Raw genomic sequence first — 25,261 nt, 5'->3', positions numbered from 1 at the left:
CAGCGAGAGCCCAGAACCGCCCTCCGACGCGTCGGCGATCTCCGGCTGCGGACTGCGCCGTCGCGGTCGGGCGCACGGTCGCCCGTCCAGTCACCCTCATAGACTAGCGTAGGTACGCTGCATCTGATTGACCGGCGCCCGCCTGTTGGACCCACATGTCATGCACACAAAAGCAGGTGCCTTAAGGCACCGAAGCGCAGCACCATAAGAAAGGCGTGCGAGAGAGATAAGGTGTGCAGATGTGAAGGGCTGGATCCAACATCCATGAACGTGCTCATCATATATTGGACTAAGGGCATCTTCAATGTGAACCCTTAAACCTCCACTATATGTCTAGACTACTCCTGGAATCCAACGAGGACCCTTATATGTCCGCTTAGCAATCCACACATTCATATTCTAATATCCTAATAACAAACACGAGGGGCTTTGCGATAGAAAACATACACTTAGACCATCTCAAAGCCTCCGCGTAGTCCATCTCTCTTCACATGCATGATTCCCCTCTCCTCACTTCTCCCAACCAGATTAATTTGTGAAAAACATACACTTAGACTATCTCAAAGCCTCCACGTAGTCCTTCTCTCTTCACATGCATGACTCCCCTCTCCTCTCTTCTCCCAACCAGATTAATTTGTGAACAATGTTGAATGGCTCTCTCCTGCATCATCATGGGGGCAAAAGTCTATCATGTTGATCTTACAACAAAAAGGTACTACCTCCATCTCGGTTTATTAGTCCACATTGTAATTTGTGCCAAATTTTGACCAATGATTTAACTAATAAAATGTCAATGCATGTCAACAAAAATTATATCATTGAATTCATATTTGAACATAGTTTCCAGTTATATAATTTTTTATGACAAGCATGAACATTTTATTAGCTAGATCTATGATCAAAATTTGACACAAATACAATGAGGACCAATACACTAGGACGGAGGTAGTACCAACTAGATGGCGTGATTTGCTTTCATGGATATTTATGGGAAGGTACTCCCTGCATTTTATTTACTCCACATATTAGCTTTGAACCAAGTCAAACTTTATAAAGCTTGACAATGTTTATCTAAAACAATCTGAAGTTTCACAATAAAGATACATATATGGTCTGAAAATATATTAAAATATGATTCTAATGGTATTAATTTGATATTGTGATTGTTAATTTTTTATGTATAAACTTGGTCATAGTTTGACCCAAAACAAAGTTAATATGCAAAGTCAATAAAAATAGGAGTATGATTTATGGAAGTTAAACACCTTTTTGAGAGCTCAAGGTATAGAAGCCCTCAGCAGTCAGCAAATCAACTACTTCCTCTGTTCACTTTTATAAGACCTTGAAGACATTTCAGACAATGTACAAAACATCCCATTTTGAGTTGTCTGAAATGACTTACAAAAGTGAACGGAGGGAGTACTTAACTTGGCATCAATGCCAGGCGCACCAGGACTGGGCGGATTCTTTTCACCTGGCTTCACTTAGTATCATGCAATGCAAAATGTTTTAGCTGACAGATACGTATATGCCACCACAAAGAGCTCATTTCACACCAAAGATGTCGGTCCCCGATAGTCCTAAATAACAAAACAAGTGCCAGTACACTTCGAAACAAGCTATGTACAAAACTTAGATAGGAAATGAGCAGTTCCCAAGAGGTTCTGTCAGAAGTGGACCCGGAGGCTAGGAGTGCCGAGGGAGGGGCGGCCATTTGCTGCTTCTTGACCTGATCGATGGATATATACAATGCCGAGCGCAACGACATACAGGCAGCTAAGCCCTGAGTCAACCGCGAGGGGCGGCCATTTGCTGCTTCTTGACCTGATCTCCAGGCTTCACCATGCTGAGGAAACATAGATGTCATAAATATCAATTTGCAAGAAACTGGAACAGGAGCAACCACAGGCAATTTTCAGACCTGATATCATGGGGTGTTATAAATACCCATTGTGACCCTTGTGCAACAGCAAAATCTACGAGGGTGTCCAAGCTTATTTTGCGGCTCACCGCATCCTGCACAAATCAGATACCGCCAATAAGGTTTTGTTTGTGGTATACATGGTGATTGTAGAAAACCATCGGATTGCTCACCATGAATACATCAAACTCATCCATGGCCCTAAAAGGTGCTTCTGTCATTCCATGAAGAGCTAAAGTGAAGCAAAGTGTTGAAAAAGATCGCTCCCCTCCTGGATCAAGATGCATATCAAAAGTTGTAGTTATCGAAAGCATAACTACGAAATACCAATAACAAAAAAATTAAACACTATCTCACAAGATACAACCATGGCAAACATAAAGGTACCTGACAGTCCTCTAGTGTCTCTGACGGTATCACGGGATGCATCTTGAGGCATCGTCAGCTACATCAAACATCATTAAGAAATATTACATAAATCACTACAAAAATATGCGGGTGGGCTGGTGATGAAGCACAACTTCTCCAGCCACTAGGTGCACATCGAAGGGGCAATGTTACGAAGGTACACACCTCAACAGACAAAATTTTACTCTTGTAATCTACGTTGATGAACCCACTGATACCTTTCTTTCCCAGGTGCTCATTAAACCTTCAATCAAAACAATAAAAGTGGTCGACCAATCAGGACTAACCATTTCAACTGACGGATAAGAGAAATCAAAACCTGCAGAAAAACAGATGATAAACATCCAAGAAACTTGTATTTACAGCCATGTCAATTGTCGCTTCAAAAGGCCAGCATTCCTCTGGAACTTCTTCCATCGCAAGTCCAATGCTTTTTGACACGACTGCACGGCAATAAACTTGGGTCAAGAACAGACCCAACTGCTGTTTTGGGTATAGGTCTAGTGAAACATTCAAAACTTTGAAAACTAATATTGTTTTTACGTAATTAGATTGGATACACAGAAATCATATGTGTAGAGTTGACTCAAAAAGTATTTCACAAATGACAGCTGTGAACTGGAAGCCGCATGTATCTGGGTTGATCAAACATTGCATGTGCCCCAAATGTTCTGTGCATTTCTACAACCAAGATTAAACAGTAATAACTAATTCAATCAAATATTTTTTTCCAACTAAAGCACCAGTTTGAAAAAGTCAAAGATGTCACCAGAAAACATGAAGTACTGAACGAACTTACATTTAATTTCACCCTAAAACCTGCATACAGCTGTTGCTTTCTTAAGATTTTCCGTTCCTTTTTATCATGCAATGCCCTCAGATCATCTATGGACTCAGCATATCTGCTCACATATTATTACTATTATATTAATGAAAAAAGGATAAAAATTCATGGGCATCAGCTTTTTTCTGCCACTACGACTAAGTTGGTGGTTCCAAACCTTCTGCTTTCTTGATCAAATCTCTGTTTCAGTCTATTTATCTTAGCACTTAATTGCTCAGGGGTGGATCCAGCAACATGACTCAGAGCTTCCATGTCACTCTCAGAGCAAATAATCGAAGCCTTCTTGAAGTACTCCTGCAGAATATAAGCACAGAAGATTAGATATATCCAGGTGTTAAAAATGCTTCATAGAAATTAACAAAACATGCACGCTGGATGTAACAAGTTGACAGTATGCAGTACACAAATGCTAAGATGGAGTTGCTAATTTAAGTTCCGCCACTATTCAAGGTATGACCTTTTCTAAGAGTATACCAAAACAACATGAGATTGGTGGTTCTTGACCATACTGAAACACCATCAGTCCATCCAACAGATAAAAACAAATTATTTGAACATTCATGCTAATCTTACTACTTCGTAGTTCATCCTGCCAATTAATAAAATTGAGCATCATCACTGTTATTTCCTGTTGCAACAGGGTTAATTCCATCAGAACGTTTGACACTTACTAAGAAAACGTTCTCTTATCAAGTTTTATAATTCTTTTGGCGATGTGAACTTTCAGGCGCACACTGTCTGTAGCTATAACAGAACACACTCACTTTTAGAGAAGAACCATACAGAAACGATCATAATTCAACAAAATGAAAATAGGTCATTAGTGCCAGTAAAGAACAAAAACCTGCCGACGCTGCTGAAGATCTGCATACTCTGCTTCAGCCGTTTTAATATCAGGTAAAACTTTAGTTGTCATGACACCTTCATAGTGAGTCTTCTCCTTGGTTCACATATTCATTGAAAGAAACTACCATCAGTAATACAAGCTACAGACAATTGAGCCATCACAATTTTCTAACTTCTTCCCAATAGGAAAAGACACTGCTTGGTTGATCAAGCTGTTTATGGTGATAATCTGTTTCCAGTAGAGGCAAATTTTAACAAAAAAAAAATCCATAGAGTAACTGAATAAGTGGTGTAGGTGAAGAGCTAGCGCCATATTCTAACAAAACAATAATGTGATGCTTATCCACTTCTACAGTATAATAAATATTCTAACATTCGAACCAAAGTTAAAAAAATCCATAATGGAAATATCAAATGTGATACTAAGGTGGGGAGGGGCACAAGACCATATGAGCCATAGTGCCTGTAGAACAAAAGAATGACAGCTCCAATTTCAGCAAAAGGGGGTCATTTACAATGCAAAATTTACATGGGATAAGAAAGGAAAAGGGAAAATATGTGGCTCATTGATGCTTTCATGAAGCAGATGGACTAAAGAAATGCTCTTTCAGTACATCTCACCTACACGCAAAGCATCGAAAGACCATAGAAACACAAACCTAGAGCAAACTGTATAGCACTTATGGATTTGAGATAAGGAGAAGCACCTGCTGAGCTGCATCTATTTTACGCTTAACAAGATCTAGTTCATCATTTGCACTGCTAAAATGTAATCTCTCCTCATTCACAGAATCTGAAACCAAAAAAAGTGGTTAGAATCTGCGGAGAATAGTAGTTACAGCTAAGAAAGCAGCCATAGACAACAGAAATATACTTTTTCAGTTTCAGGCATTGAAGAACATATTCTGTAAAAGGAAATCTAGGCTACAAGTATGGGATGAGAGGAACCTAAAACAGAGATTTAGTGAACAAAAAAAAATCTAGTTCTTCATTCTCCATAGCTATGGCATCGTATTTTTTTCTAAAGTTGCATCTAATGCAGAAGGTAAAGGGAATTTAATTTTGGTATTCAAGTAGTATCAGGTAATGTATAGGTCAAACAAACAATCAAACAGATCAAAGTATGGATAGGTTTATCCTTAAGTTTCCTTTTTATGGAACCACCAGGGGAGCTGCCCATCATTATATTAAGAAGAGAAAAACACTAAACAAAACAGACCCAGAAAGGTCTTTGACACTCCCACAGAATATCCACAGCACACACATGGATTAAGAAAACACCAGAAAAGATTACAAGCGCGCCAAGATTACCACCTGATTCACACATGGGCAGAAGTCTGGCAGCAGCTATCCGTTAGTTTCAGCATAAAACTAGTGCTTGATGGGTAAAAAACGCCAGTTATTTCCAAATACTATATTGTAAATAAAAGAAAAGCAAAGTTTCAACAGGAAAAAGTTGAGAAACAAGTTCCAACTGGAAAGAGCTGGAAACTGTTGAAAGTTGTATATCATAGACATGTAATATGCCTGTTGTATATGGGGTTTCTGTATGTTTTGTCAGGCCTGTAGGTGTATATGTATCGGCCCATGACCTGAAAGAAATACAAATTGCATATTTCCTCGCATGTTATCTAAGTACCACTCCCCCCTTGCTAAATATTTGGTAGTTCAATTTAAACTACCAAACCGTCATATATTTAGGAACAGAGAGAGTAGATTTAGGGTTTTTTTTTGGACTCCACAACTAGTCCTTATCTGATCGAATTTGTCTCAATCTTGATTTCCATTTTCGATCGATTTTTATCTCCACACACTGCATGCGATTTTCTGCTTCCGATCCCCCCGGATCAATTCCTTGATCGAGATCAAATCTGCCACCAGCCATCCTTGCAGCGGCAATGCCCCAATCTGTCCTAAAACGCAATCACAAGACACCACACCGGACCCTCAGCAGCTCCATCGACCACCCGATCCAGGCTGCTTTAAGTCAAGCCGCTGCTGCCCCACCCCTGTCTTCCGGACCCGCAGCACACGCGTCTGCTAGACCTTCACCGTCGCAAGCAGCAGTTGCTCCGGTTGACTGACACCGCTTTCAATCGCCAGCTTGCTCCACTACATAGCTTCCACCCACCTCTGACATCCACCGACTCCCACTCTGTTCAGGCTCCCCATCGAAGAACATGCACAAAGGAGCTCGTCTATTTCATTCTGCTTCGCTATCCTTCATAAAAACAGGTACAATGTCACCGGCCAACCTTTTTCTTCCTTCTCTCCCTCGTTCGTTGATTTTTCTTACAGCGTTCATGCCATGAACTTTATCTCAGACATGCGCCTTCAATTGGTCTATAAACTTAAAGACTCGCTCCGATTGTTCTCTTTACAAGGCTTGTCTTGTTGCATCTGGCTTTAAGCAGGACCATGGCCATGACCACGATGAGGCGTTTGTTCTTGTGGCCCACATGACCACACCCTTCTTGCTATGGCTTTCGACACTGGTCTGTAATCAGTTTAATGTCTACAATGCTTTCTTAAGAGTGGATTGGTGAGTTGTGTGAGAAGGTCAAACTGCAAATGTGTGCTTTTCTTGATGGTTCTCATCGCCTGGGAGAAAAGAAACAAAGCTGCAGTTTCCGGTTCAGAGTGCAGACACTGAGTTGCAAGCTGTGGCTCTTTTGACAGCATATGTGACTTCGCCGCGGTGGTTACTTGAGGATTTTGGTGTTTCTGTCAATACAGCAACTCCCCTTTTTTCTGAGTATATGTGCTATCAGAATTGTGCGCGACCCTATGAAGCATGAGCTCACCAAGCATATTGGTGTTGATGCTTCCTTCATGAGGTCCTGTGTGCAGGACCAGGTGATTGCTCTACGGTATGTGCCTTTCGAAATACAGTTAGCAAATTTCTTCATGAAGGCCCACACCAGAGCACAAGAAAATTAAGGAGTGTATCACTCGGGTATATTATCTTCATCAGAGGACAGATATAGCCTAACAAATTGGTCACATGCTAGCTTTATCACTATGCTATATTGAATCCTTTTACACAGACTAATTGCTAAGTATTGCCTAACAAATTGAACAGCCAAATTTGTTGTATGCCTATTTCAAAGAAGCTAACGCCACAGTTCTGCGTGCATCATATGCACAAGTCTAAAATAAGCATAATTCTAAAGTAAAACGCTACCATGTTGCAAGCATGGTTAGCCATCTCAAGATTGAAATGGGAAAAATCAAATGCTGAACAACTTGCATACATGGCAGCAAGAGATGGTAAAATCATCAATGCTGATATTGTGGATTTTTCATACCCATAAAGGTCTTGAAAGCCATTCTTCTATCATTGACTTCTCGTAAAGCTGCTGACAACTTCACATTAGTCTTCTGCAGTGATAGTTCTCTCTGCTCAATGTTATTCTTCTCTTCCTGCAGAAATAAGTACCATGAGATAATTGATACAGTTCTTGCTTAGATAACAAAGATTAGTACCTAGTGCAGTGAAATTAGATGGTTCCTCGAGAAAGGAAACCGGGAGCGGACCTTTATGTCCTCCTCTAGTTCAGTGGTATCCACAGCAGCGTGCCTATTATTTTCAGCAGTAGCTCTCTTTGCGTCTTCAAGTTGCACTTTTTTATTCATTAAATGGCGCTCCTCAGGTTCTCGTTTTCTCTACAGACCAACATGGGAAGTTAATAGATAATTAAAATGAATTATACATCAATAAGAATTCTACCTTCAAATTTGCTATTTTCTGTTCAAGGTTACTTCGGTCATTAACCAACTTCCTTCTCTGAGCATTCTTTTCCGAGATTGTTCTTTGAATACCGTCAGCTTCATTCTTCAGTTCAGCTATTTTTTCTGCGGGTGAACTGCACCAACGCTCAGGTCTTGGCCTTTTGTTTGGAGGAAGAATAGTCTGAACAGAACCTCTAGAAAACCTAAAAGAAAAATTCAATGGCAAAAAAAAGTCAACAAATGAGCATACAGCAATCAGATATCACCTAGCATGCTCATTTCCATAACTAAGTTATCTAGCAATTTACATGACGCTTTATTTCCCAAAAGAAGTCCATGAATAGAAAATGCATCAGTGAACTGTAAAACTGCTGTGGGAGCTGAAACACAGACACAGTAAGGGAGCACTGCTGCTCCTCCCCGCCCCTTTTCTCCAAAGACGACGACCCCAGCTGGCAGCTGGCCCTGCAGCCCCGCATCGGCACAAGCAGGACCTCTAGCCTGCCCATCCAGCAACCTCCAGCACGCGCTGGATCTACCTCACAACAGCCTGCCATCCAGCGACCCCCAAGTCCACACTGGATCCTGGGCTTTGGATCTCTTCTTTAATTTTTCTTTGGTTTCCTACTCCTGATGAATGGATGCTTGTACTGATAAATGGATGATAGTTGATGACATTAAAGGAGGAATGGATTTCAGGTTTAGCCGAGTGTGAATTGCTTGTGATCTAGATAAATAGTTGAGGCCAAAATAATGCATATTGGTTCTTGTCCATGTGACAATGTTCTTGCTGCCATGCTATGCATTTTTTAGGTAATTACATATATGTGTAGCGATTTGGTGGCAGATTTTATTCACTTGGTACACAAAGTCCGGGCATAATACTTTGAAACATCAAAATAAATGAATAACACAAAATGGAACTTAAAATACTTCACATATGTATGAACAATTAAAAACATATGATTGAATATAACATCTTGAAAATCTGGCTTTATATATTTGAAAAAGAATATTACATTTTGTTAGTACATGAAATCATTCTATTAAATTGGCTAAAAGAAGTACTCCCTCCGTCCCATAATATAAGAGTGTTTTTGACACTACGCTAGTGTAAAAAACGCTCTTATAATATGGGACATAGGGAGTATTTCCAATAAGCTTACATACAATAGCTTAAAAGTCGGTGAAATTTATCTAAATCAGCAAAAATGAGGCTATTATAATTAAACCGGTACATAAACAGAATATCAGCATCCTAGGGGTTTAGCATTCATTATGCCCGGTCATTGTACTACACAGCCGACGACCCAGACAGCCAGTTTGCCAAACGACTACAATGCTCAGGTGCTCCGAACAGGATGTCCAGTTCGCTGTTACCAGATTCACTGGAAGAGGCGTCGGACCCTGATCCCGATAGAGCAATGATGGTCAGGTTTCCAGATCGCAAACGATTGACTCGCGATTCATAGAGAAGTGAAGCAAAAATCCAAACGAGACAGCAGAACTCAATTGACACTGTTGCTGCCACTGCTTGACTATGTCTTGCTGACGCTGCTCGACCAGGCCTGCATTGCAGCTGTCAGAACATGCATGTGTCGCCCCCGTTGACTTGATACCCACTTGGGCGACCTTGCTGCTGGGTAGCCGTCGATGACATTGCAGGAGGAGCAGACGAGTCCTGAGAGGTTTAGTTGGGTTGCCAGAGAGGATACGGTAAAAAAAAGAGAGAAATGATGAGGTCCTAAGGGGGGTGCCCAGCCATCAAACTTCTCAGTTTCTTCATTTCCTTTTCTTTTGTTAAGCTATAACCGTAAGCTGGATGCCAGCCCTTCAACTTCTCTCTTTCTGCATTTTTCTTTTCCTTTGTGTTATTAAGCTACAATCTTCTGTGGTCAATTTGCTTGCCTTGCCAGCCACTAATTCCTATATTGATTATTACAGGACTATAATTTACCGCTTTGGGAACCCCATTACTGGTTTGTGAATTGGAGCTGTATATACCCCAGATAACTCTATTTTTAGAAAACAGCGACCATGAATCAAAAATCAGCGGATTGCGAATCAGGTAACTATGGTTTAGGGTGCCCTCCAAGTGGTCCCATATGTAATCAAACCATTCCCCTGCAGTTACCTCGGGCTGCCTCTTGGCACTGGGAAACTCCAGAAAACTGATCTCAAGCCACTAGTCGATTCCACAAAATAGCAAGATGATAAATCATCAAAACTAAATCTATAAGTGGGAATTCACAATTACATAAACATGTGGGGGCACATGGAGATAGAAATACCTATAGGATTCTAAAATTACTTCTAACAAAGGATTACTTATGGTAAACTATACCTAAACAGCTAGATATAACAAGTTAATTGCTGGAATAAGACGAAACCTAATACGAGCAGAGTACCACCACCAAGACTTACATTCTGAACCCATCAGAGGTATAGACTTCCTTTATATTCCGCATCCTGTGATCAAATGCAACAGATTTTCCGACTTCATAATCTCGAACCAGGACCTGCCTTTCAGCGTGACCCTGACACAAAGAAACTTTAGTAAATATCTGCTGTAATAATAGTATCTCGAACAGAAGGATCCAAAAATAAGAGAACAAACGGTGTGATGCATATTGATATCTCATAATTAAAAACTATTTCATAATAGATATCCAGTTTATTTGGATTCCAAATAATTATCCATTCGGGGAATTATGAATTCAGTTGTTGCAACTTTTCCGAAGATATCAAATAGTTAAAATACGACATTAAATAGGAGTAAGCATAGTCAAATTCCATTATATAATACTCCAATTTTGTGCCTCCTTGCTGTTTGGAGTAATTGGACCACTTTATTGAAACCAACATAGTTGCTTGAAGATTACATAATGCAGTACCTGATCCACCAATACATTCAGCACAGTGTGGTTCTCTGACTGAATAACTGATAGTACTGTGGGGTGCTCTGTTGTAGGAAGTGAACCATCTGGAATGACCAATCTATAGGAGGTCACAGAATTAGAGTTCATAAAAAATAAACAGAAAATGTTGAAAAAGACAGCCTTTAATCTTACCGCTGTCTAGTGAAATCATACACAATAATTCGAAGGTTATTGTAATACACTCTACCCGCGCATTCTCGCAAAACTTGTAAATCCTTATGACACGAGACAATAAATGCATCCAGAAGCCCTCCACATGCGCAATCAACCGCGACAGACCAGGACTCACTAGCGAGTTGCTGCATGACAAAAAGCATTATGAAGATTTGGAAGAAGTAACGCAGCCCTAACTTACATGATAGAAAAGGCAATGCTATATGAAAGAACTGGCTATAATTTATACCATTCCTTTGCATTATAAAGTAAGTGCAGTCCGCAAACTTCGACAAGGACTACAAGCATAATTATAACAGCTTAGTGGCATAATCCCTGACAAGACCGTGTAAAGCTTAAATTTCTATTTCTACGGGATAGCATAAGACAACAAATATATTTTGCATTCATGTTATTTGATGCAATGAGAAGAAATATGAATACAGTTACTCCAATGAACTGAAATCAACAGGAAGGATTGAGCAAATTGTTTAATTTCTGAAGGGATAAATGAATTGTGTGGGTCAAGAACTCAGGGTGCAAACACCAGTCAACATTGAGGTTGTTAGAGAGAAGTAACATACTGTAATAGGTTTCTTGTATTTCCTTTTTGTATTTTCCCATTCCTAGTTTATCTCCTGTAATTAAGGCCCTAGAGCTTTGGCAATAAATTAAGTTGATATTCCTATAGCATGTTAGCAATAGCCGATTAGGTTAAGATCTTTTTTCCCACAGTACAAAAAAGATTGAGTTTATATTACAAAAGATTCACGCAATCTCCTGTCCCTTTGGTGCACCTGCACAAACGGCCAAAAGTTTGCACGCAATTTTTAGTTTCCATATTCTAATTTGAAGCACATGTATGAAAATCTTGGACATTCCCGGACTTTAGTACTTTCCAGAGTCAACACAGGCTCTACAGCAGTTGGAGATGCTAGGAGGAATAGAGGACAGAGCAATATGGATGACCGGTCACAGTAATAATGTACTCGGATGGGTTAGAACATCGTAAGAACCAATACAGCTGCACTAACAGAACACAGCATAGACCTGTAGCTGGGAACAATTGTTAGGCTGCCATCTATGAAGTCGTGGATAAATAAATACATAGACAAAACGACATGCTATAAACATGTGAGATGGTAACAAAACAAGACTATGAGAATATAAGCAATATGGGTTGATGAAGTTTTTTTTTGGGGGGGGTTGGATAGGTTGATGAAGTGTATTACTGAATACAGCAGATCAGAACAAGTGCTAAGTGATATAAGTAGCAAATTATCATTTGCAAGTTACTACCTCCTTTCCGGTTTATAAGGCTTGTGTGTATCTTTAGGTTGATAAATAGACCAACGTAATACAAGTTATATATCACAAAAAAATACATCATTAGAAACTTCAAATCATATACTTTCTAATGGTATAATTTTTAGACTATACAACTCATGTTTTGTTGATCAAATTATAGATTTAGGGATACGCGCAAGCCTTATAAACCGGAAAGGAGGTAGTACTTCACAAGATATTATTAGGACATATTCTAGACTCAAGACTAACCAATCCAAGACAAGAATCATGATAAATCAGCATTTTCATACCAGATGAGCCCCTATCGGACCAATAGGCGGGCTTTTGAATCTTCCGTGGTTTGATTCTATTAATTGCAAGAGTTTCAAAACTTTTTGTCCCCCGAATGCCGTTACCTAAGACAAAGCATTAATTGCATAAAAACAAACATGTTAGAGAGGAGTTGCTACTAAAATCAATTACATCCTGAGAAGCAGGGTTATAATCATAAAAAGGAGTATACGCTGCTTAGTGGCTACTGTAAAGAGAGAATATACCGTATTACTTTGACGCTGCTGAAGACCATCCATGTGAGATTTCAATTGGAGTATCCTTTTATCACTTTCAGCTATCTGCGAAATAAATTTAATGGCATAAATGGTACAAGAGCCACATGTTTCAATGCAGACAAAGTTGGCCAACAACACAAGAAAGCAAAGAGGACTTGTGAACTTCAAACGGTGCAGATAATTATAAGTGATGTTTTTCAGATAAATGTCGAAGGAACACTTCTTCAGAGGTACTTAATGCTGAACCAAAGCTCATTCCAAGCTTGAAATCAGCCCACAGTATTTAAACAGGTAATCTAACTTTGACCCAGATGTATTTTGCCCCTAACTCTGGACTTTCAGCCTCAGTCGGAATACTTTTTTAAACAAGTAGAGCTATGACAGCAGTTCTTTAAGTTCAGCAAAAGGGAGAAAATGTGATCAAAGAACAGGGTTAATAGAGTGTCAACTAAGGTGAAGAGAAGGGGCATTGCTCATGGACATGGTACTCTTTCATACATTACATGTCATGTGCAAACATATTTGGAATTTTTAATGAATCTAATCAGAGTTGACTTGTACATGGAGAATGTAAAATTAAGCCTAATTATTACTATGCGTAATCACATTCTGCCACTCTTTTTTCCACATCAAGTATTAGGAATCAGAAAGAAGCCAAAACATATGAGAAGCAGCAAAAACAATCTCCAAGAATAACATAATCCAGAATACACATTCTTTAAGAATAACATTATACACAATTACATTATCTAGAAAACATATTCCCGCATCCATACATCAATAGGGAATGGATGCCACCAAGGAACTATGAAATACAAAAGGTAATCTATTTTTTGCTCATAAATTATTCTCCAAACTGACCAAACAATGTCTTAATGGAGATTTAGGCCATACGAAAATGGTAGAAGTACGTTCCTCAAGAAATATTTCCATAGTACAAAAAAAATACAATTCAAAATTATGGTTTAGGGACCTTTCTTTAGCAAATGTTTCTAGTCCAAAATGTGTCTTATTTGTGACTCAGGTGGACGAGTAACATTATCACATTTACTGTGTTTACAGAGTTTAAAGCTCAGTATGCAGGAAAACAGTATTACTGGCAGCACATTGAGTTTAATATCATCACCCTGCACTAAGTGGGGCATTGAGTTTAAAGTACCTCTTTTGCTATGTCACTGATAGATTTTTGGATGCCCGATAACTCTTCAGAAAATTCTTTTTCTTCCTCTCTTAACCTGAATGGCACACGAGGTGGAGTCAAACAACCAAGATATTTACTTGGATATAGTTAAGCAAAGTAAGAAGTACAATTAATGAGAATGACCTTGTAACATTTGAATCAAGATAATCAATATCCCGTTGTATGTTCTGCATGTCTTCCTCAATTTGAGATGCCTCAGCCTTCAGATTGATAAAGTGATTCAGACAGAATAACTAAACTCGAGCATGCAAAGCCAAGGAAATACAATGAAATCGACAGCATGCTATGGCAGCGTAATCTTTTGCAAAAACTGATATCAAGGTTCGCCGATTATTTCATATTTAAGGGGATAACCAAACCTCTTCTGAGGAACAGGTTATCATCTCATTTGACAATATAGGTACGAAGTGGTCATAGTTAGCTATTGTGGAAACCAAAAGTGTGATTAGTCCAGTTAATAGAGCGATGCTCCCCTTATTTAAAATGAACTATCACCTCCGTTCACAAATATAAGATGTTCTAACTTTTTTCTGAATCGGATGTATATAGAAACGTTTTCGTGTGTTTGTTCACTCATTTCAATCTGTATGTAGTCCATACAAATTTTGGAGTATTTGTGAACGGAGGGAGTACTTTAAGGTAACACTAAGATTTGTGTGAGGGGTCCAATCAAGCCATCCCTAATCAGGGCATGTTTTGTTTGTAGCCAAATATTACAAAACATTAGACAGACAGTTTGGCAGTTGTTTGGTTGCAGACACAGTTGTCATCTGCCAACCTTTATTAGATTCTTAACCCACCTGTCAGTCTCATTTGTTAGCCAACTTTTGCCAAGCGGCAACCACAAGACTGGGGCTTGCTAGACTTGACACTTGAGACACAATCATGGTACTGTGGAAGGCAACCAAACATGCCTTTAGTATTTCTATCCAAAAGTTCTCTCATCCTAGTCTACAGTCGATAAACCTTCCAATTCTTAATCCCCTTCGACACTGTCATCTGCCCCTCAACACAACAATTACCCTAAAGTTACGTCAGATGAAATTATATATTCATAATCTTTAAGGAAGGTGATCTTGCCAACCGTATAAAGGGATGGTGACACGAAGCTTTTCAGCTACGCAATTAGAAAAAAGAAAGAGAGGTTGTCCGCCGATTCATTTCTTGATAAATGGCCAGGGTCTCAACCATGACTTCAAGATCATGCCACAATTCACAAAAGGCAGCAACCAAAGCGCCAAGCCACCCAGTCTGAAGGCAGCTAAAGGCGGTGATTTTGAGCTCATTGGGGTAGCCAGATGGCAGCAACTGGTAGAGCTAGCAAAAGCTACGAGGAGCACAGTGTCAAGAAGAGCAATCTAGGAATGCCAGCACAGGCAACAGCTGTGAAGTTTGTTAAGCAGAGGATTGTGCGAAAGACTATAAAGGGGACAGAAGGAAATTGGGGTGCCCTCAACACTCAACAATAGAGAAAACTTAAGTTTCCATTGCCGCCTCGGTATGACGGATTCAAAATCTCCACAAATCACCACCTCTCTTTCTCAATCTCAATCGCCTAGCTAGATTCCTCCTCAACCATCACCAGATCCCCTAGCCTTAGTAGTTTTAAGGCAGTAAGGCAAGATGCCCAGCACTTAGGCGAGGTAAGGCAGCGCCTTAGACACTGTAGGAACAGACAATCAACACATCTACTATGAGAGAAAATGAAAAACGTTGACAGATTGCCACTATCCATACAGCACATAACTTCCTCACAGCCCAAAAGACCAGTTGCGGTGACGGAGACTTCTCTATGGCAGTCAAGTGCATGTCAAATGTGAGGGCTATGCTTTACAATCCTAGGACACCTTAGCGGTGACGCATATGCCATAGCTTAGATTTACGCTTTAAGAACCATGTTATCCTAATTGTTGGTCTGGTTCCCCTGCTCCATCCTCTCTGCTGTGGATCCAGATTGCAGCTCACTCCTTCGCTGCTCCATCCTATGATGTGCAGTGTACTTTGTAGAGCAATGTGGTACCTACAGTAGCCTGCGGTGGAATAGCATTAGACTGTCATGCAGGCTGCTGTGAATTGCGGTGTATTAGATTTTCCCTTCTATCTTCACCAATCCATGCATGCTGTCCATTGGCAGGCAGCTGCCTAGGCAGGTGGACGGACTAAATCTTTTGTAACACTATCTACTACATACTTGTATGGTGGAATTATTTTTATGGGAGAGAACAGCTTACTTGAGTAAATTGCATATGCTGCATTTGGAAATCACGGAGTTGTGCCTGCATTTGTTTCAACCGGCCATTCATTTTCTCCAGCGTACGTGTGCCACGCTCATGCTCTGCCTCTAGCTCTATCTTCAACTTCACAACCTGTGAACAAAAGGAACATGACAATTGTTAAGAAAGGCAAGTAGAAGTCATTCTACAATCATGTCCGTAGCAGATAGATGTCCATGATCTTAATGTCTTGAGAATAAGGAATCAGATGGTGTCGGTATTTACTCAGAAATGAGGAGAGAAAATAAAAAAATTACATGCAATATTTTCAAACAAGATTACCAAACATGTAAAGCTTATATTTCAAACAGAATTAATACTAGGCAAAATTAAGCTGACACCAATAGGAATCCTAGCACCTCATTTGTGGCAGTATTTCGATACAGCCAAAATGAACATATCATTAAGCCAGAAATTATTGCAGATTTAGTTCTGCGCGAATAACCAGCATCAGAACTTGAGATAATAACAACTTACAGGCCTGATAAGCACTGTAGACACAAAGATGTGACAACCAGAAGGATTGCTAACAATTGATGCTTTGACGGTCATAATTTGACTACATGTATCATGACTATCACTTTTTCATTTCCATGTACAAAGACAAGAGAGCTGCACGTGGCTCTACAGCTTTTGGTTCAAATATGATTAAATTTCCTGAACATAATGGATGCTACATCAACTACTCACATACCTCAGCAATATTATCTTCCATACTTTTCTTCATGTTGGTCACTTCATGAGTCTTATCGCCTAAAGATCTTACAAGTTCTTCCTTTTCAGTAAGCTCTTTCTTCAGGTCATCTATAACAACCTAAAAGATGCAAAGATATAATTCAGTAAATGATCATAAGCAAGCTTGCATAAAGTTAGACAAGCCAAACACATGGAAATTCAACATATATATGTTCAAGAAATTCTTTGAGACCATTTTGAACTGTATTAATATAATCCCTCCGTCCCAAATAAGTGACGTTTTGAACTAAAACCATGTCACTTATTTTGGGACGGAGGGGGTACTTTCTTAGACAGTACCACTGCAAATGGAATAGCCAATACATTTTCAAACGAATTTGGCAAAATACTGACCAAGAAACAATGATTTCTTCCTGACATGAATTAAATTGTTAGTGTGGTGGAATTATTCTATAACGTTTTTACAAGGATGGAGGGTTATCTGTCTTATGGGTTGCAATGATTTATGTCTTGTGTTACAAAAAAAATTACAATAGTGTTTGGGACTAAAGGATGAGTTGTTGATTTTGTTCTTGTTGTTACAAAAAAATTTACACTGAAAACCATATTGGTGCTCAGAGGATACAATAGCACAATGGAGTTTCCAGTCAAAAAGGTCATAACTTACTGTATTTCGGTCAATTCTTTCTTGGCATGCAGGAATTCGCTCTTTGAGTTTCTGGAGTCTCACTGTCTGTTCCTCAATTTGCTGGTCGACTTCATAAACCCATGACCAGGCTAACTTTTTCTTCAAATTATCGATATCATGTGCTATCTCTTCTATGTGTTCCATATTCTTTATCTTCTCTCGTAGTTCATCAAGTTCTCTCATCACTGGCTTAATTGACTTCTCCAACTCTTGAACAACAGAGTCTGCATTGTTCAGCTGATCTCTTATTGTCTCCAGTAACTCATTGACTTGTTGAAGAAGAGTAGCCTTGAAAAAGAACTGCAACAAGACATAATGTATGGACAGTATAAGAACAAGAGCAGTGCTCAGAGTTATAACAGAGGAAGTGATATAGCAAGAACAGGTACAAGGCAGAATTATGAGCTCAAATCAACAGCAACAGTGCATTATATAGCACTTCGGCTCAAGGGTCATAGGAAGTCATAAGCTACCAAAAGATATATTGCCTGCCATTAAATACATTGAGTGCCATGTTCTCATCAAATCACGATCTTGGAGTCTATAAAAAATGCTACTCTCTCCTATCCGTATTTCTTGTTGCTCAAATGGATGTATCTAAACATATTTTAGTGCTATAGATACATCTGTTTGAGCGACAACTAATATGGACCAGAGGGAGTAATTGGTTATATGAAAAACTGGAAACCCATCCGCTGGGACGCAAATAAACATGCAACCACAGTATTATACAATTGACTAACAGAAGGCATGCTTCACAAGACGACTGAATACATCTAGAACTGACTAAATACCATGGGACCCTGCAGAATATGACTACAATTCCATTCAAGTCCAGAAAACCATAGATGCTCCAACACATAAAATAAAACTAGGTAAAGCACACATATTGATACAGCGCTATCGGCAGGAAACTGAAAGAACTGATGATTACCTTAAACTTATCCTTGTCGTTTCCTGAGTGCAGGAATTCTCTACTTTTGTCTTGACTCATAATTACACAAGGATTTTCAACATCGATCTGAAAAGTTGCACATGGATCAGGATGTAGAAACATAAAACATCCATGACATTCAATCAAGGATTCAAGGTACTTCCACAGAAAGGTATAAAAAACGGTTTCAGGTCCATATCATGAATGGTAGAATAATGCTGATACACAGCGGTGAATTCCTAGTCAAATCCAACTCCAGGTATCGACACAGCGAAGTTTATCATAAAAACTACTGATGCACCAATTGCTTACACTCCCAAGGTTCTTGCGCCTATCTTACGATGATGAAGACAAGTTAACTGCTGCTATGTGTAGACATGTTGCTCTTCAATAGGTTATTTTAGTTCAGAGGAATCATCCAAAGTAGATTTCTATAGCAGCTAAATAATATCAAGAGGAGGCATCACATTAAAGGTTTCCAAATTGGACCCATGCTACGTTAGATGGAAGTAGCCATCGATCATGGGCACCACGACCAGATCCCTTATTGTGCACGTTTTGGATGCAATTCAGTTTATTATAGAAAATATATCGGCTTGAAGAGAAGAGAACCAGAAAAGGCTGAAATTCAGGATTTTGTTTTTTCCACCGAATAAACTTGCCAGTGCAAGAAGGTGCAAAAAACAAAAAAAGAGACAACGAATTCCTGTTTTACTTTCCTTGTGTTTAGCCGAGACATGAAATTAGAGCTCCGTTCTTTATTTTCGTGTGGGTCAAGTTAGGGAGTCGTTTGCTACTATAAAGGCATGCCATGCGGTTAGTAAAATGCAATTATGTTCAGAATAAGACAACGATGTGTGTTTCAGGGTAGATACCAGTTACCAACTTTTGGGGTAAGCTTGTCCAAATCACTTGCTTTGCTGCATGAGTTGCTGCCTTTTAGACTGGTTCCTGTGTGCTGAATCGCAAGGTACAAATCCTCTTTGTCTACATGTGTGTGGGCAAGACGCCAGATACAAGGCGGAGGAAGTAACATGAAAGCCAGGCCACGACAACAGACAAGTTCCTTACTTTGAGGGTTGGTCCTCATGAGGTATGTTTAGCGAAGATGACAGACCAAGGTGCAAGAAGGAATTAGGTGAAGTGCTACTATGATTGCGCACTTGTGCACACAAAGCCCTGCTTGACAGCTCAGTAAGCTCCATACACGAAGGCTTGATTGATAATTCAGTAAGCTCTGCACATATGAAGACCTGCTTGATGATTCAACAAGCTCGTGTACATAGGCAGGCGTGCTGCACCAACTAAACTGTGTCACTCTATCATTTCCCATTGGTTGACATGACATGTGTTACTAGCAGATCTGGCAGCATGGGCTAGGGGCGAAAAGCGGACATGGTGAGGCCAATGGCAAAGGCAAAGGAAGGAGCTTCCGCTCGCTTTGAAGTTCCTTGAGATGATGGTGACGCACGTCTGCTCGCTCTGCAGAGGCACGTAAAGCACAGGCTTTACTTTCTCTTTCACATGGTCTCTACTTTTATCCCTTTCTTTTTAGTTCTTAAACCCATACTTGAGAAAAGAGCTTGGATCAACCCCTTTCCCAATTCTTCCCCATAGCGAGTAACATATCTCCCTCCCCTCTCATAAATGCTAACATCTATTTTGTAAAGTTTATACTGGTTAGTGAGTTTGTCATATCTTAGAATGTGCATGCATGTTGAATTAGTTGGGTTACTAATAGGAGAGAACATGGGTACAGGATGAGTTATTAGCCCATGAATATACTTAGGCCTCCTTTGGTTTACAGGAATTTCAGAGGAATTCTAAAGGATAGGAATCTTATAGGTAAAATTCCTTTGGAGCCCTTTGGTTTGTAGGAATGGTTTCCTATTTCTATGTAGGATAGGAATAAATCCTTGACATTTCAATGGAAAAAACCATTAGCATAGACTCAATGAAAAAATTGAAAAAAATCCTATCCTATGCATCAAATGACATCTCTTTCCCTCCATGAATTGATATACATGTCATCCCACTTCCTATGATTTTCCTATTCCTATGTTACTCCTATCCCGTGCCAGAACCATGAGTTGGTTGCGAGATCTTATGGGTTTCAGCTCTAGCCTACCCCAACTTGTTTGAGACTAAAGGCTTTGTTGTTGTTGTATGTTATTCCTATCCTATGAACCAAAGGAGGCCTTACAGTGATAAGACAAAAACAGAACAATTAGCATGTATGTGCGCATCCCAATGAAATTTCTTCATGCATGTCTTGAGTAGAGAGAAAACAAGGAGAGCGAGTAGACAGGAAGTGGGTGGTGGATATGTGATTGTGAAGCTGACCAATATAGCGCAATCGCGGCGGAGCGAGAGAGAAAACCAGAGAGGAAGAGAGTATGGTGTCTTCTTGCAGTTGTTTTAATATATCTTATCCTTACATACATTTATTTATCTATATAAAGACATGCAAAGGTGCATCGAGGACACGTAGATGAAGGGTCCGCCAGTTTCTACACTTTTTTTTCATAACTGACCCAATACAGAAAGAAAACAGTAAAACAAACAACTGGATGAGTGAAACCACTACATAAAAATTAGTATTCATCAGCAAACAAGCAACTTACATTAAAATGTTCGATTATCTCATTAAGATCATCTTTGCGATTTGCCACCTTCCTACCTGTTCCAGCACATATGATCACAATAGGCGCAGTATAGTATAGCATGGTAAAAATATTGTGCAGTTAGTAAATAAAAATACAAGAATAGCTACTGTAGTTAATTAATTAATATACTCTCCGACCCATATTACTTGTCGTACCTTTAGTACAACTTGGTTTTAGTAAATTTATAGCAATCATCCACTTGATCAATTTGGTAAATTCACAGCGACCATCTATTTAACCAGTTCAGAATTTACTGTCACTTTCAATTTAAGCAAGGACTCTGATCTAACAGCAATCAGATGTGTGTGATGCAATTTGGACCATGCAGAAGTCTTTTGTGATAGCACCATCTGTAGGTAAGCTCAACTAAGAATAAGTGTTTTTTTTCTGGAAAGAATGAAATTAAGTGCTACCAGTGTTTATTTTCATGCCTAACTACTCCCTCTGTTCCTAAATATAAGACGTTTTGGCAGTTCCATTTAAACTGCCAAATGTCTTATACATTTATAAACAGAGTAGTAGCATTTAACAATGTATGGAAATGGATGCAGCATGTAAATACCTCGAGATAACCACTAAACATGTACAGTAAGAAGTCTAATTATAAGTGAAAAGGCACACTTTCTGCAGCCATGCAAACATGTACAGTAAGAAGTCAAGCACAAGCAACACGTGTGTCGTTTGCGAACATGGAAAGTTGAGACAACTAAGGATAGGAAAGATGTGATAGTTTAATTAAAACTTAAGATAACCACTAAACAGAATAAAGATATGCAGTCAACACACAAGAATGGAGAAATGCAACAATCATAAGTTCAGAAATGTGTCAGCTTTGAATAGAAAAATACAAATAAAAACTGAGAACTCTGGTAAGGTCACAGAAAAAATATGATTCCCATTAAAATAATACACAAGTTAGCAAAGTGAGAACTGAAACCTAAAGTACTAAATTTGACAGCTAAAACAGAATCTAAACAACTTTACACGTGAAGTGTTTATAATAGACAGGCACAACCAACAACTGGGAGGAGGATGGATCAAGTATGAGTACCATGTTGATCCTTTAAAATCGTAGAACTCGATGACTCAGTAATCCTGCGTTCCAGTTTAATTAAGTTTCCGTATAAATCAGGCTTGAACGAGTCTTCCCCTTGGTTGTTGATGTCAACAGCAATTGCGGCATAACTGTGATTTAAATTTAACAAAATAAACTATATTAAAATCAATCACACGAAAGAGAGATAGAACAGTCAGAGGATAAATGCAAAACCGTTCACCACAGATTGTACGGTAGAAATATTGTATCATGATTGATGCAGTCATCAATTCCTCAATCATACGCAGGACCATAGCTACTAAAGCAGGGCACCCTGACAACCTTCTGATTTAATGTTCAATCGCCCAACTGGTGGTTGACCATTTGGAATGATTAACATTATTTTATTCAGCCAAGGGCAGTCGGTGAACCAGCAGGTTCAGCCGCTATTTCACCAATTTGCAAAGATCTAACCCCAGAGACTGTCTGCTTTTAATAGGCAGCCTCTGTTGAATTTTTACAGAAAAATCTTCAAGCTAAACTAAGTTATTATGCTACATGTTTATTATAGAACAAAATACATGCCTACAGATCATTGTTAGAAAAATACTGTATGACCCATGAAAAAACAATGATGTCTGGATTACCCGAACATGTATGAATTTTCAACCGAAATGATGTCTTTCTAAGTAGAACTATAGGCATATATTTCACACCATAACATGTATAATTTTTTATGGATCTTTTCAAACAAGTGTTTGTATGGGACCTACCGACCTAGTGCAAAGTACAATATTATCGTGTTATATCTGGTGCACAGTTAGAACTTCCGTCTGACCTGCTGCAAAGTGAAAGAAGTGGCAACCTGCCTGGTGCAAAGTGCAATTTACTCTATTACTCCCTCCAAACCATATTACTTTCCGCTCAGACGGATGTATCTACATGTATTTCAGTGCTAGATACATCTGTTTGAGCGACAAGTAATATGTATCAGAGGGAGTAATATTAATATTAACAGTGTGATGTGCGACAGTTGGTACCCTGTTTGAAAAATACATCAATTAATACAATAAAACCAGACCAGTGTATAAGTTTTTTGATAAATCATGTGATCTCTATTCTTTTCTCTGAACCATACAGCTGCAACATTTCCTAAAAATGACTGCAGCAGATTTTCAGGTAATACAGCTTTGAAGAATGTTAGTGACTAGTGTCATGTGCAACAGCAAAGGGTATGGACAAGGCTCAGATAGGTAACTGTTGGTGTGTGTTACTGCAACGCATGCTGTTCAAATGTTTAATAAATGTTTTCATATAATAAAAATTGGCCCAAGTGCTAGCAGCATAGCACTGCTTTCGCTGTAATCACGGTCCCGACACCTCGCCAACTTGTTAGGATCAACAGGGATTAGGCCCAACCGAAGAGATTGTGTAACCTTTAATATTCCTAAATGGTGTGCAAAAACCGTATCCAGAAACCCATCTACAGAAATACAGCAACCATCATAACAATCTGCACCACACAGCAGCTATTCCCAACCAACAACTATCCTCGCGATAAAATCTAATTTTTTCCCGATAGTGACTCACCGATTATTAGTGATTTAGATGACAAAATAAAAGATAGTAGTGGGTACAGAAGGCGAACGCTACCTGCAGCCAGTCTTGATGAAATCTTTAATCGTAGCGGCCCGCTGCGTGTTCTTGGCGCGGCAGCCGAAGGCGATACACAGAGCCGTCAAGATCGCGCTCTTCCCGCCTGCGCCGGCACGAAGAAGAAAAGGCGCATTGGTGAGAGGGGGATTGGGGAATGGGGGGAGGGGGGCTAGGGTTTGGGTGGAAGCGTACTGCCGTTCTGCCCGGTGATGAAGTTGACGTGCTCGCCGAGCTCGATGTGCAAGCTGGAGTGGCACATGAAATTCTCCAGCCGGATGCGGGAGATGGTCCCCGCCATCGCCGCCCCTTCCTCCTCGCCGGCGATTCGGAAGCTGAGACGGCGAAGATTTGGGGATTTTCTGGGGGTCAGACTTCTGGTGTGGGGTTTTTCCCCTTTTTTCCCGAGGGGGGGACTTTTTTTTTTTGAGACAACCGAGGGGGGGACTTCTGGCGTGGTGGGCGGTTCGATGGGCGGGAGAAAGCCCGCCAAACTGAGGAATGGGCGGGGAGAGGCCGCGGGGTCAGACGGATGCGCCTATACAGCGCTTCAGGCGCTCCGCGCTCCAACCGTTTGCGCTCGCGCGATCTCTGCACGAGCGGCCCATTAGCTTTGACCACTCGCTAGTTTGGCAGCTACCAAGCGGTCAAAGCTTTCAGATTTATGAATTTTAAAAAAAATCATGAATTTGAAAAAAAAAAGTTATTGGGTTATAAAAAAGTTTGCAGAGTCGAACAGAGTTTGTGAATTTGGAACAAGTTCATGACTTTGGAACAAAAACTTCACGAGCTTGAAAAAAACATAAATTTGAAAAAAGATCAATAATTTGAAAAATCATGACTTTGAACAAATTCGTGGGTTTTAAAAGCAGTTTGCGAACTTTGAAAGAAATTCATGTATTTGGAAAAAGGTTTCGAATCTGAAAAAAGAATACGATTTTAAAAGAAAAGGGAAGGAATAACTAAAAAGAAAAACCCATCCTACGAATAACCAGGGAAAAAACCACAAAAAAAAGGTGAAACCTCCTGTTGATGGTTCTCGAGACTGATGGAAAAAACAAAAGAACTATGTAAACGTATGGTGAGAATGAGAAAATAGGAAGAAGCTTAAATGGGCCGAGTCCAAGGCCGAGCAGGTGCGCGCTAATTGCAAAAACAATAGGAACTAGCGCATAAGCGCTAAATAGGAACGATAGGGGTCAGACTGCTAGCTATGTGCAGAGCGCTCGCGACACACACAGACGTCCGATCAAATAATTGCTTCTTAGGATTAAAAACTATACCACACGAGGGGAGCAACTGGTCAGCAATGCCCCGGCAGGGGCACTTATCTCGTCGTGAAAGCACTCCATCGCTTTAAGTGGTGCGTCTGAGTGTTCACATGTGTTGTACATTGCATACATATTTGCATCGAG

At 39.7% G+C, this 25,261-nt stretch overlaps 1 protein-coding gene across 2 annotated transcripts; it reads right to left on the bottom strand.

Annotated features, from left to right (window-relative positions):
- Window positions 1–1,456: 1,456 nt before the first annotated feature.
- LOC125543047 (structural maintenance of chromosomes protein 6B-like) lies at window positions 1,457–24,289 on the bottom strand. Of its 2 annotated transcripts, XM_048706291.1 has the most exons (28): window positions 24,042–24,288; window positions 23,847–23,952; window positions 22,209–22,342; window positions 21,116–21,171; window positions 18,492–18,578; window positions 17,537–17,857; window positions 16,868–16,987; window positions 16,132–16,266; window positions 14,024–14,100; window positions 13,859–13,934; window positions 12,688–12,762; window positions 12,442–12,546; window positions 10,823–10,989; window positions 10,646–10,748; window positions 10,176–10,288; window positions 7,750–7,954; window positions 7,557–7,685; window positions 7,328–7,442; window positions 4,727–4,812; window positions 4,018–4,113; window positions 3,331–3,467; window positions 3,129–3,231; window positions 2,693–2,772; window positions 2,495–2,573; window positions 2,309–2,366; window positions 2,095–2,192; window positions 1,922–2,016; window positions 1,457–1,846 (listed from the first exon to the last, which is right to left on the bottom strand). In XM_048706291.1, the coding sequence occupies exons 1-28, from the start codon at window positions 24,145–24,147 to the stop codon at window positions 1,789–1,791; spliced, it is 3,120 nt and encodes a 1,039-aa protein (XP_048562248.1). In that variant the 5' UTR covers window positions 24,148–24,288; the 3' UTR covers window positions 1,457–1,788. The 2 variants fall into 2 exon arrangements, 1 of the variants encoding a protein (XP_048562248.1); XR_007298243.1 differs by lacking the exons at window positions 1,457–1,846; window positions 1,922–2,016; window positions 3,129–3,231 and having other exon boundaries at window positions 24,042–24,289.
- Window positions 24,290–25,261: the final 972 nt, after the last annotated feature.

This window comes from Triticum urartu, chromosome 3, assembly GCF_003073215.2.
Source record: "Triticum urartu cultivar G1812 chromosome 3, Tu2.1, whole genome shotgun sequence".
Lineage (NCBI taxonomy): Eukaryota > Viridiplantae > Streptophyta > Magnoliopsida > Poales > Poaceae > Triticum > Triticum urartu.
Note: the sequence above shows the minus strand (reverse complement) of the source record. Positions and strands in the feature narration are given on the sequence as shown.

Coding starts and splice junctions, on each gene's coding strand:
- LOC125543047 (XM_048706291.1), bottom strand. CDS start 24,147: ATGGCGGGGACCATCTCCCGCATCCGGCTGGAGAATTTCATGTGCCAC. Junction 16,267..16,867: donor TGGAAGATAATATTGCTGAG/GTATGTGAGTAG, acceptor TTTTGTTCACAG/GTTGTGAAGTTGAAGATAGA. Junction 2,367..2,494: donor GTAAAATTTTGTCTGTTGAG/GTGTGTACCTTC, acceptor TGTTTGATGTAG/CTGACGATGCCTCAAGATGC.